This window comes from Bombina bombina, chromosome 5 (assembly GCF_027579735.1).
Source record: "Bombina bombina isolate aBomBom1 chromosome 5, aBomBom1.pri, whole genome shotgun sequence".
In the NCBI taxonomy this organism is placed as follows: Eukaryota; Metazoa; Chordata; class Amphibia; order Anura; family Bombinatoridae; genus Bombina; species Bombina bombina.
In genome coordinates this window covers 843,762,669-843,776,260 of record NC_069503.1, presented here as the reverse complement: position 1 = coordinate 843,776,260, position 13,592 = coordinate 843,762,669, and the positions used below count along the sequence as shown (strand labels likewise).

The following is a 13,592-nucleotide window of genomic DNA, read 5'->3' as shown; positions in this document are numbered from 1 at the left end:
TTCCCAAGAGTAATGGATTGTGGACTCTGCCACCTGTATGAAAGAAATAAACCGATTAGGACTGAATCTATGTTGACTCCTAGAAAGGACAATCTTGTAGCTGGAGATAAAGAGCTCTTTGGAACATTGTTTCTCCAACCGTGATCTTGGAGAAAAGATAGGAGCCTTTGAGTATGGGCAAAAGCTAGAGGCAGAGAAGGAGCCTGCACTGAGATATTGTCCATATAAGGGGCAGTTGAGATCCCTTGAGCTCTGATTACTGCCAACAATGCTCCTAGCACCTTTGTGAAAATGTGTGGAGCTGTAACCAGACCAAGTGGAAGGGCGACAAACTGGTAGTGTTTGTCTAGGAATGCAAATCTTAGAAATTGATGGTAAACTTTGTGGATAGGGAAGTGCATGTATACATCCTTGATGTCTATAGTAGACATGAATTGACTCATTTACATTAAAGGTAAAATTGTGCAAATTGTTTCCATCTTGAAAGTGGGGATCCTGACAAACTTGTTCAGGGTTTTCAAGTCTAAAATAGGTCTGAAATTTCCTTCCTTCTTTGGGACAATGAACAGATTGGAGTAAAACCCTTGACCCTGTTGAGACACAGGTACTGGGATAATTACTCCCATATCATCTAGATCCTGAACACATTTCATGAAGGCAGCCGCCTTTACAGGAGTCTTGGGGACATGAGACAGCTGGAATCCTTCACAAGGGGGCCTGGGGCGAAAGCCTACCCTGTAACCCTGGGATATGATGTATTGGACCCAGGGGTCCTAGAATGACACCAGGCCTTCTGGAAAAGACTCAGTCTGCCCCCTAGCAGAGCAGATTCTGATCTGGGGGCCACACCTTCATGCAGATTTGGTGTTGGACTTCTTGTTCTTTGCCCAGGAAGAACCAGGCTGCCAGGCCGGCTTGGAGGAGCAGTGAGGGAGAAAAGAGTGCAGGACCAACACCAAGAATGCTGCCAGTGCTTCAGAGAGGCCAAATACATTAAAAAACTTAATTGTTAAAAAGTTGATAAAAACACTAAAACCATACCCCAAACAATCCTAAGGTGCTGCAGAGCTGAACCACATGGCTGCAGAGAGAACCGCTGACTGAACAGAGAAGTCAGTGGCTTTCTTAAAGGGCCAGTCTTCTCCAGAGTTTTTATTGTTTAAAGAGATAATCCCTTTATTACCCATTCCCCAGTTTTGCATAACCAACACGGTTATATTAATATACTTTTTACCTCTGTGATTACCTACTATCTAAGTCTCTGTAGACTGCCCCCTTATTTCACTTCTTTTGACAGACTTGCATTTTAGCCAATCAGTGCTTACTCATAAATAACTCTGGGAGTGAGCACAATGTTATCTATATGGCACACATGAAGTAGCTTTGTCTAGCTATGAAGAGCTAGTAAAATGCACTGATATAAGAGGCTGCATTTAAGGGCTCAGAAATTAGCATGATACTACCTAGGTTTAGTTTCCAACAAAGAATACTAAAAGAACAAAGCAAATTTGATGATAAAAGTAAATTGGAAAGTTGTTGACATACCTTATCTGAATAATAAAAGATTCATTTTGACTAGACTGTCCTTTAAAAGGGCCATACCCCTATATTTTTGAGAAGTTAAAAAGAGGGTCCCCAGGGCTGCCAAAGGGTAGAAAAGGGGTCAGTGTCATAGGTATGCCCTCCTAATTAGAAGTATGGCATTTAGGTACCTGAAATCAGCAAAAGAATGTGTCAGTAGGAGAGTAGGCAAAGTCCCCTGGCAATGCTGTACCTGTGATAAAAGTACCTACTTAGAGCCTGTGGGCTGTTGCTGTGCTGTGGTATGTGACTGAAGTAGCACCCCTCCACCAGCTTACCAGGCACCAAACTGTAACAGTATCCAGTAGAGTGCCCATCTAGTGTTTGTACAGGTACAGCAGAGGATTTTAGAGGAAAACAAGATTTATGCTTACCTGATAAATCCAATTCTTTCCGGATAAGGAGAGTCCACAACGTCATCAATTACTAGTGGGAATATCACTCCTGGCCAGCAGGAGGCGGCAAAGAGCACCACAGCAAAGCTGCTAAAGTGAAGGTAAAGTTAACTCTATTCCACAGTCTAACATCACTTGTTGACCCAAATTAATATGAGTTTAAGTCATCATTTTTTTTCAATTTGAAATAAAGTATTTTTTCCCTGTTTATACTCACATATTTTACTTTGCCGATTTCGACCCGTAATTTTTTATTTTTTCTGGTTTGGTCACGTTTTCTTTTCATCCAATTGAAATTCTGGCCTTTAGGCGGCCGTCAATCTACGTCATCCGCCTCCCGGATGATCTGCGCATGCGTTTCTGTTTTTTTGTCGGACTTGCAATACAAGCACGCTCCCGTTTCACGCATGACTATTCATATTGTTATTGAATTTCCCAAGATACGTAAGAGGCATTCTTCAGACGGCACCAATCAAGACGGCTGAAATCCGGACTGCTACAAATATCTCTAGCGCATCGATTTTGTTGCAAGTTTTAGAATAGAACAAAAAATTATTTAATTCACACTCCGTGTCTTTTCCTATTTTCTTTCTTTCACATAAAAAAATGAAATGTAAAACATTTGATTACTATTAATTTGTATTATCAATTTCACAATAACTTATAAAGATTTAAAATAATGTTATATTTTATATAACATTTAAAATCAACTTTTTTATTATTAAATTAAAGATATTCTATGGTTAAAAAAAATTAAACTGTATAAAATACTATAAGCTGAAATAAATTAATCAATAATAAATATTATATTTAAATTAGTTAAAATGTGAATTTGTTAATTTGTTTATTCAATTTTTATGTCAAAAAAAAATTTCGTTCATAGGTCAGGGATATCTAAAAATTTTAGATCTATCACTCAATATTTATTCGTCTCTGTTTTATTTCTTTTTCCCTCTGTTTATTTGATTTTGTTTCTATTTGCCTTTATATCTATTTTGCTCTTTATAAAATGTAATATATGTATCTTTATATCCCATTGTATCTGTTTATTTAATAACTGACATATTTCAATGTTTTTTTTAAGCATATTTAATATGAGGATCCAATTTATGAATACTTACAAATATTTTCAAAGCAATTGACTCGTAAACTTCGGAACGGTTTGCAGAATGCAGCTTGTCTCTATCGCGAACAATATAGTATTGAATGAATACAGATATTCATTGAATACTATGTTGCAGAGAGTAATGACGCCTGCGCATTGAAAAATGAGAAGATTAACGCATGCACATTGCTGAGAGTGGACTACGCTATGCACATGCGCAGTTTGTCGCATTCTTCGTAAACGCGCGTTGGAGACACGTATAGAGCGGGTGGGACCGCTCTGTACGTCATAGTCTCTAAGATAAGGAAATGGCTGTTGGTAACTATAGTGAAAAATAAGTTATTTTTTACATAAATATATAATCAATTTGTGAAAAAAAACTTAGCAACTTAGTAAATAAAGATATGACTAATTGATTGGTGTATAGAGATCTGTAAAACTTTACCTTTACTTTAAGTGTCACTCCCCTACCCACAATCCCCAGTCATTCGACCGAAAGGAAAATGGAAAAAAAAAAGAAATAACACAAAAAGGTGTAGAGGTGCCTGAGGTTTAGTAAAAAAATAACGGTCTTAAAAATAAAAGGGTGGGTCGTGGTCGCTCCATATCCGGAAAGAAATAGATTTATCAGGTAAGCATAAATCTTGTTTTCTTTCCTAAGATATGAAGAGTCCACGATGTCATCAGTTACTAGTGATTCTGACCCGGGCCTGACATCTGACATTTAACATCTAGCACATCCTCCATACATTTATAAAACAAAATGACAAAGCAGAAATCTGACCCATCAGAGAACTAGCTGAGAATCCTTTCTCCAGACCTTCCTAAAGAAAAGAAACAATTCTAGGAAATTTGGATGAAGGAATGGACCCTGAGTTAGAAGGTCCTTCCTCAGAGACAGCCTCCCAAGGGGAAGAGATGACATCTTCACTAGGTCTGCATTCCAGATCCTGCGAGGCCAGGCAGGAGCTATAAGAAGAACCGATGCTCTCTCCTGTTTGATACGAGCAATGACTCGTGGAAGGAGAGCAAACAGAGGAAACAGATATGCCAGACTGAAGTCCCAAGGATCCGTCAGAGCACCTATCAGGGCGGCCTGCGGAAGTCTAGACCTTGAACCGTACCTTGGAAGCTTGGCGGTCTGCAGAGACGCTAACAGATCCAACTCTGGCATCCCCCATTTGAGGGTTAAAGGGACAGTTTACTCAAAAATGTTCTCCCTTTTAATATATTCCCAATGATCCACTTGCCTGCTGGATGGAGTGTATTAAATTGTTTACAAGCATTTCCATTACCCTTATATTGGCATCTGAAATGAAAAGTTTATTTAGCCTGTGGCATCCCCACCCATCCTGAAAGAAAGTTTTTGGCCTTGAGGCCAATCTGTGTTAACACAGCCAGTAGAAGAAATTACACTCCCAGTGGGTTATAGAAGAGATAAGGTAATAAAATGTTAATTTTCCATTGTTCTCTCCAAGTATTAGTGATTGGTTTATGAACAGATATAAGATAAAGACAATGTGATAAAGTAATGAGATCTGATTATACCTACAAGCTTAATCCATTTTGTTAGGTTGTGGCTTCAAAACACAAAATCAGCTAATTCATATACACAAATAAGTCTTAAAAAAGCAAATCTCATATTTTCATATGCTGCAGCTGGTAAAAAAAAGTTATTGGAAACACATTAAGGAATAAACAATTTTATAGTATACTGTCCCTTTAACCTGGAGAACACCTCCGGATGGGGTACTCCCCAGCATGAAATGTCTGTCTGCTCAGGAAATCCGCTTCCCAGTTGTCCACACCTGGAATGTGGATGGCAGAAAGACAACAATTGTGAGCTTCCGCCCACTGAACAATCCTAGCCACCTCCTTAATGGCTAAAGAACTCTGAGTTCCTCCCTGGTGTTGATGTAAGCCACTGAGGTGATAGTGTCAGACTGGAACCTGAGAAACTGGGCTAAGGACAACTGAGGCCAAGCCATCAGAGCATTGTAAAACGCTCTCAACTGGAAGATTATATTTATGGGGAGAGCAGACTCCTGCCGAGTCCATAGTCCCTGCGCCTTAACGAGTCCCAAACTGCTCCCCAGCCCAGCAGGCTGGCGTTCGAGGTTACACTTACCCAGGAAGAGCCCCAAGACAGATGCTCCTGAGAAAACCACCACGGAAGAGAGTCTCTTGTTGACTGATCTAGATCTATACTCCGAGATAGATCCGAATGGTGCCCGTTTCATTGTCTGAGCATGCATAACTGCAGAGCTCTCAAATGGAATCGAGCAAAGGGATGATGTCCATGTAAACGACCATCAGACCAATTACCTCCATACATTGAATCACTGATGGTGGAACAGTAGACTGCACAGGAAGGTAAGAAGGAAAGAAGTTGGATATTCTGACCTTTGTCGGAAACATTCTCATAGATAGGGAATATATAATGGTCCCTAAGAAAAAACACCCTTGTAGGTGGAACAAGGGAACTTTTTTCCAGATTCACATTCTAACCGTGGGAACGTAGAACTCAAACAACAAGATATCTGTATAAGAGTTTGCTTGTTGAAAAGATGGTGCCTGAACCGAAATGTCGTCCAGGTAGAGCGCCACTGCAAATCCCCGAGACCTATCACAAACTGAACGTGTTTGTCTAGAAAGGCGAATCCCAGGAACTTTAGATTATCCCTGTGGATGGGAACATGGCGATACACATTCTTCAGGTCTATGGTCATCAATAACTGACCCTCTTGGACCAAGGGAAGAATGGAACAAGTGGTTTCCATTGAAGGCCGGTACCCGGAGAAAAGTTTCGAAACCTAGAATAGATTGAAAAGTTCCCTCGTTTTTGGGAACCCCGAACAGATTTGAATAGAATTTGAGGCCCAGTTCCCTTATTATAACTGTCATTCCCAGTGGAGAAAGGTCCTGAACACATTTCAAGAATGTCTCTCTCATTATCTGGACTGCAGATAATCTTGAAAGGAGGAATCTGCCCTTAAGAGAAAAAGATTTGAATTCTATCTAGAACCCTGAGATACTATATCCACAGCCCAGGGATCCGGGACATCTCTTATCCATGCTTCATAAAAACAGAGAAAGTCTGCCCCCTACCTGGTCCTGGATCGGGGCAAACCCTTCATGCTGACTTAGACACAGCTACGGGTTTCTTTGATGGCTTCCCCTAGTACCAAGACTGACTGGGCTACCAAAAAGACTTGGACTGTTCCTGCATGTTAGAGGAAGACCTTCCTTTGAAATTACAAAAGGAACGAAATTACTTTGACGTCCTTTAAGTCTGTTCTTCTTCTCTTGAGGTAGAAAAGAACCTTTCTCGCCCGAAAGTCAGAAATAATTACTGCCAGACCCGGGCCAAACAAGGCCCTACCCTTGTAAGGAAGCGCAAGGAGCTTGGACTTAGAGGCAACATTAGCTGACCAAGATTTTAGCCACAACGCCCTGCGGGTTAGGACAGTGAAGCCAAATAACTTGGCTTTTAGTCCAATAATTTACATGGTAGTATCAGAAATAAAGGAATCGGCTAGCCAGAGAGCCTTAATCCTGTCTTGGATCTCCTTCAAAATTGAATCAGACAAGGCGTAGCACCAATAAGATGCCGTACTTGACACAAAGGCAATACAAACTGCAGGTTGCCATTGAAGACCTTGATGAACATACATCTTCTTCAAATAAGCCTCCAGCTTGTCCATGAGATTCTTAAAAGAACAGCTATCCTCTACAGGGATCGTAGTTCTCTTAGCCAGAGAAGAAATAGCCACTTCTACTTTAGGCACCGTGCGCCAGGAATCTTTAATGGAGTCAGTGACCGGAAACTTTTTTTTTTTTTAAAAGACAGGAGACGGGGAAAATGTATCTCTGAATTCTCCAAATCCTGTGAAAAAATCTCCATTGCACGGTCTCGAACAGGAACACTTCCCCAGTGGAAAACATATCCTAGTAGATATTAAGCCTAGAAGACTTATAGGGTTGACACTTTAAATCTGAAGGATACAACTTCAGCATCAGATGAAGGAATTATACTGTCTGAATCTGAGATTTCACCCTCAGAGGCTACCAACGTATCCTCCTCATGAGACTTATGAGGGAGAGCAACCTGGGTAAGCAGCAGGTGAAGCAGAAACCTCACTATCTGAATCTCTAATTTTCCTCTTGCGTTTTTCCCTTTAGCATAGGAAAAGGCAGATAATGCCACAGATACCGCTGAAGATACCTGGGCAGAAATTTCTGCAGGCAAATAAGCTCCGCCAGGAGGCTGAGAGGAACTGCAGGGCACTGTATGTGACGCCATAGAGGCTTGGGACGTTTGAGGAGAAAGTTGTGGCATTGCCTGAACAGCATCATCCTGAGACATTAGGCTCATTTGAAATAAAAAATATTTTCTTTCTTTAAGCATGAGGTACAAAACTTCATACCACAATTTGGGTCTCAAGACAGATTAAACAATTGATACCTGGGCAGCCCATAATAACAGTGGACAGCCATTTCAGTCCAGTTCCATGATCAAAAATAATTATTTTAACAATAAGGGTGACCTGTACTGTCACTTTAAGACACTAAATTAGTGTAAGAGTTTGTTTGTTTAAAGAGAAACTAAAAATGTTATAGTGTTTGTAAAATACACCACTACACCTCAGCAATTAACTGAGGTGTCTTCCAAACGGAAAATGTCACTAGAGATAGCTCACTAGAGCAGCTGCTGCCGTTGCGACACCGCTCCATACTGTTACACAGAGAGGAAGAGGCGATCACAGATCGGCTGAGAGAAACTGCGCCATTAAGAAAAGCGCACGCTCAAGCCGATTGAGAATAAACTAACACTGTCAGTGAAAAAATATCTAAGCTCTGACGGTTGGATAAAAAATGCTCGATAGCGTTTTACAGACCTCAAGCAATAAACTCTGCATCTCTTGCGTGTCCAAAAATGCCATGCATAGAAAGAGACACTGTACTCTTAGGAGCTCTCTCACACATAATTACCGTAGCGTTTAGCCACAAAAACACAGAGCCTCAAGTTACCCCTTCCATCAATAAAGGTGATTAACCCTTTGTCTCAATCACATACACACAAGTGCCTGCACCCTGCCTAAGGCAATCCCCTACTCAGGATTTAGTCACATGAAATACTGCAGAGAGCTTTCTATTAACCCCTTCAGTGCCAGTCTCCCAACCTAGAAGACAAAAAAGGCACTTACCTGCAATTCCAGCTGTCTGGCAGGTAGATAGCTCACACGGTATGAAAGGACGCCACTCCTTACAGAGACCTGTGAAAAAAGAAAGAACAGAGTAAACATACTCTGGCTTTCTGTACTAGGGCAGAAAATATCTTAGGAAAATGCAGCAAGGCCCACCTTACAAGTTATACTTTGAGCTATACTCAAAATCTTGCTTGTAGCGAAAGAAATACAATTTTCTTCAGACACCAAAACTTCACCTCCTCCATTAACAGAGGCAAAGAGAATGACTGGGGATTGTGGGTAGGGGGTGACACTTAACAGCTTTGCTGTGGTGTTTTTTGCCTCCTCCTGCAGGCCAAGAGTGATATTCCCACTAGTAATTGATGACGTTGTGGACTCTCCATATCTTAGGAAATAAATACCATTATCCCACAGGGGGAGGCTAAGGAACATGTCCCTGCGACGCCTAAGGGTAGGTATTGCACATAACAGGGAATTCCTATGTTATGTCCCTGTATCACTCACAGTGCTTGACATCTCTTTTCTGTATGATATGTCCCAGGGATAAAGGGTCTCACACTGATCTGAGCTCCCATATATTAATCAATAAGCAAGAAGCTGGAACACCACTATTCTCAACTTACTCCAGAGAGGCCAAGAACAAAACTGTGGAGAAATGGGAGGGATTGAAGCTCTTGTGTGGGTTCTTGGCCTCCTCCTAATGGTTGGAAATATATCCCACATATTATGAAGCCCTATGGACTATCATCATCATACAAAAATAAAATAATTAACTACTTGTAATCTCAGTACAAAAATGGAAGCAGCAGCAATTTTATGAAAGCAGTATAAGACCTCAATTGCCAAAACATGTAATCTGACCCAAAATGTTTAACTAGTGAAAATTTAACAGCAACGCTATTTAGAATCATCGTTTTTTCCATTGCTTTTGGAAACAGACATGCATAATCATTCATTTACATGTATATAGTTGTGATTGGTTAGCAAGGGTCCATTTGTTCTTGGAGACAGGGAAATTATTAAACAGAGATATTAAAGAGACAGAAAAAAAGGATGCATTATTCACTGTGAAATGTTTCTCAAATGTTAACATGCAATTTCATAAAGCTTATAATGTGTGCTTAACATCCCTATAAGCATGAGAAGAAAGTAGACAAAGCTTTCTTAAGGACTTACTCTAGCTCCATTTGTCTTTGGGAATCATCTTGATGTTTTGTATGTGCCAGGTTTATCTCACTGCTGCTACCAAGATGACTCAATACACTTTGAGATTGCTTTAATAAAAGTACATGGAAAACAATATGTGAATAAAAAGAGAGAGTTTACTCTAAAAACATAATTTATGCTTACCTGATAAATTTATTTATCTTGTAGTGTATCCAGTCCACGGATCATCCATTACTTATGGGATATTCTCCTTCCCAACAGGAAGTTGCAAGAGGATCACCCAAGCAGAGCTGCTATATAGCTCCTCCCCTCACATGTCATATCCAGTCATTCGACCGAAACAAGACAAGAAAGGAGAAACCATAGGGTGCAGTGGTGACTGTAGTTTAATTAAAATTTAGACCTGCCTTAAAAGGACAGGGCGGGCCGTGGACTGGATACACTACAAGAGAAATAAATTTATCAGGTAAGCATAAATTATGTTTTCTCTTGTTAAGTGTATCCAGTCCACGGATCATCCATTACTTATGGGATACCAATACCAAAGCTAAAGTACACGGATGATGGGAGGGACAAGGCAGGTACTTAAACGGAAGTGACCACTGCCTGTAAAAAAAAAACCTTTCTCCCAAAAATAGCCTCCGAAGAAGCAAAGTATCAAATTTGTTAAATTTGAAAAAGTATGAGGCGCAGACCAAGACTCCGTCTCGTAAATCTGTTCAACAGAAGCCTCCTTATAAAAAGGCCCAAGTGAAAACCACAGCTCTAGTAGAATGAGCTGTAATCCCTTCAGAAGGCTGCTGTCCAGCAGTCTCATAAGCTAAATGAATTATGCTTTTTAACCAAAAAAACAGATAGGTTGCTGAAGTCTTTTGACCTCTCCTCTGTCCAGAATAGACAACAAACAAGGTGAATGTTTGATGAAAATCTGTAGTAGCTTGTAAGTAAAACTTTAAAGCACGAGTCACGTCCAAATTGTGTAAGACGTTCCTTCTTTGAAGAAGGATTAGGATAAAAGAACGGAACAACAATCTCTTGAGTGATATTCATGTTAGATACCACCTTAGCTAAAAACCCAGGTTGGTACGCAGGACTACCTTATCCGTACGGAGGACCAGATAAGGAGAATCACATTGTAACGCAGATAACTCGGAGACTCTACGAGCCGAGGAAATAGCTACCAAGAAGGAACTTTCCAAGATAAAAGTTTGATATCTATGGAATGAAAAGGTTCAAACGGAACTCCTTGAAGAACCTTAAGAACCAGGTTTAAGCTCCATGGCGGAGCGACCGTTTTAAACACAGGCTTGGTTCTAACCAAAGCCTGACCAAAAACCTGAACGTCTAGAATACCTGCCAGACGCTTGACCAAAAGAATAGACAGTAGAAATCTGTCCTTTTAAGGAACTAGCTGACAACCCTTTCTCAAAATCATCTTGGAGAAAAGATAATATCCTGGGAATCCAGACTTTACTCCATGAGTAACCCTTGGATTCATAACAATAAGATATTTACACCATATCTATGTTAATTTTTCCTAGAGACAGGTTTCATGCCTGTATTAAGGTATCAATGACTGACTCGGAGAAGCCATGCTTTGATAACATCAAACGTTCAGTCTCCAGGCAGTCCAACTCAGATTAGTTATATTTAGATGGATGAAAGGACCCTGAGGTAGAGGGTCCTGTCTCAGAAGCAGAGACCGTGGTGGAAAGGATGACATGTCCACCAGATCTGCTGTCAAAAAAACGCCAAGCACTCTCCTGCTTGATCTTGTGCAAATACCTCCGGAGGGAATTACCACTCCCCCGGAAGAGAAGTCTGATGACTTAGAAAATCCGTCTCCCAGTTCTCAACACCTGGGATATGTATAGCTGATAGACAAGAGTGAGTCTCTGTCCAGTGAATTATTTTAAGACTTCTAACATCGCTAGGGAACTTTGTTCCCCCTTGATGGATGATGAAAGTCAAAGTCGTGATATTGTCCGACTGAAATATGATGTACCTCAGAGTTGCTAACTGAGGCCAAGTCTGAAAAGCATGGAATATCGCTCCCAGTTCCAGAATATTCATTAGAAGGAGGGTCTCCTCCTGAGTCCACTATCCCTGAGCCTTCAGAGAGTTCAAGACTGTATCCCAACCTAAAAGGCTGGCATCTGTTGTAACAATAGTCCCATCTGACCTGCGGAAGGTCATACCCTTGGACAGATGGACCCGAGATAGTCACCAGAGAAGAGAATCTCTGATCTCTTGGTCCAGATTTAACAGGAGAACAAATCCGTGTAATCCCCGTTCCTCTGACTGAGCATGCATAGTTCCAGTGGTCTGAAATGTAGGTGTGCAAACGATACTATGTCCCTTGCCGCTACCATTAAGCCGATTACATTCATGTACTGAGCCACCAAAGGGCGCGGATGGAATGAAGAGCACGGCAGAAATTTAGAAACTTTGACAACCTGGACTCCGTCAGGTAAATTTTCATTTCTACAAAATCTATCAGAATCCTTAGGAGGGAAACCCTTGAGATTGGGGATAGAGAACTCTTTCCTTGTTCACTTTCCACCCATGCGATCTCAGAAATGCCAGTACTACGTCCGTATGAGACTTGGCAACTTGGATGTTTGACGCCTGTATCAGGATGTCGTCTAAATAAGGGGCCATTTTTATGCCCCGCGGCCTAAGGACCGCCAAAGCGACCCCAGAACCTCCATAAAGATTCTTGGGACTGTAGTTAACCCAAAGGAAAGAGCTACAAACTGGTAATGTCTGTCTAGAAAGGCAAACATGAAAAACGATGGTGATCTTTATGCATCGTAATGTGAGGATAAGCATCCTTCAAATCCATTGTAGTCCTCTATTGACTCTCCTGGATCATAGTTAAGATGGTATGAATAGTTTCCAACTTAAATGATGGAATTCTAAGGAATTTGACTAAGATCTTTAGATCCAAAATAGATCTGAAGGTTCCCTCTCCTTGGGAACCACAAACAGATTTGAGTAAAAATTCTATCCTTGTTCCTCCCCTGGAACTGGATGGTTCTCGTACACAGTGTAAGAATGCCTCTTTCTTTATTCGGTTTGCAGATAATTGTGAAAGGTGAAATCTCCCCTTTTTTGGGGGGGGAAAAGCTTTGAAATCCAGAAGATATCTCTGGGATATAATTTCCAATGCCCAGGGATCCTGGGCCTCTCTCTCTCGCCCACGCCTAGGCGAAAAATGAAAGTCTGACCCCTACAGGATCCGTTACCGGATAGGGAGCCGTTCTACATGCTATCTTAGAAGCAGCAGCAGGCTCCTTGGCCTGCTTATCTTTGTTCCAGGTCCGGTTGTCACCAGACCGTCTTGGACTGAGTAAAAGTTCCCTCTTGATTTGCCTTAGAGGAAATTGATGCCACGCCTGCCTTGAAGTTTCGAAAGGCACGAAAATTAGACTTTCTGGCCCTTGATTTGGACCTGTCCTGAGGAAGGGCATTACCTTTTCCTCCAGTGATATTAGCAATAATCTCCTTCAAACCAGGGCCGAATAGGGTCTGCCCCTTGAAGGGAAGTTAAGTAGCTTATTTAGTAAAGTCACGACAGCTGACCATAATATAAGCCATAGCGCTGTGCGCGCCAGCATAGTAAAAACAGAATTCTTAGCCGTTAGTTTAGTAAAAAAAAACAAGGCATCAGAAACAAAGGAATTGGCTAGCTTAAGTGCTCTAAGCTTGTCAAGTATTCATCCAATGGAGTCGCTACCTGTAAAGCCTCATCCAGAGACTCAAACCAGAACGCCGCAGCAGCAGTGACAAAAGCAATGCATGCAAGGGGCTGCAGGATAAAACCTTGTTGAATAAACATTTTCCTAAGGTAACCCTCTAATTTTTTATCCATTGGATCTAAAAAAGCACAACTGTCCTCGACAGGGAAGTGGTACGCTAGCTAGAGTAGAAACTCTTCTCTCCACCTTAGGAACTGTCTGCCATAAGTCCTGTGTGGTGGCAACTATTAGAAACATTTTTCTAAAAATAGGAGGGGAAGAGAACGGTACACCTGGTCTATCCCATTCCTAATTAATAATTTTAGTAAACCTCTTTAGGTATTGGAAAAACATCAGTACACACCGGCACTGCATAGTATTTATCCAGTCTACA

The 13,592-nt window shown here is 41.1% G+C and overlaps 1 protein-coding gene across 1 annotated transcript in view; it reads right to left on the bottom strand.

The window, feature by feature from the left end:
• The window catches only part of RBBP8 (RB binding protein 8, endonuclease), a 353,058-nt gene that overhangs the window by 117,989 nt on the left and 221,477 nt on the right, over nt 1-13,592 (bottom strand). The window contains exon 10 of the mRNA XM_053715868.1: nt 9,468-9,565. Within this exon, the coding sequence (XP_053571843.1) occupies nt 9,468-9,565 (98 nt within the window). The remainder of the gene's footprint in view (nt 1-9,467; nt 9,566-13,592) is intronic.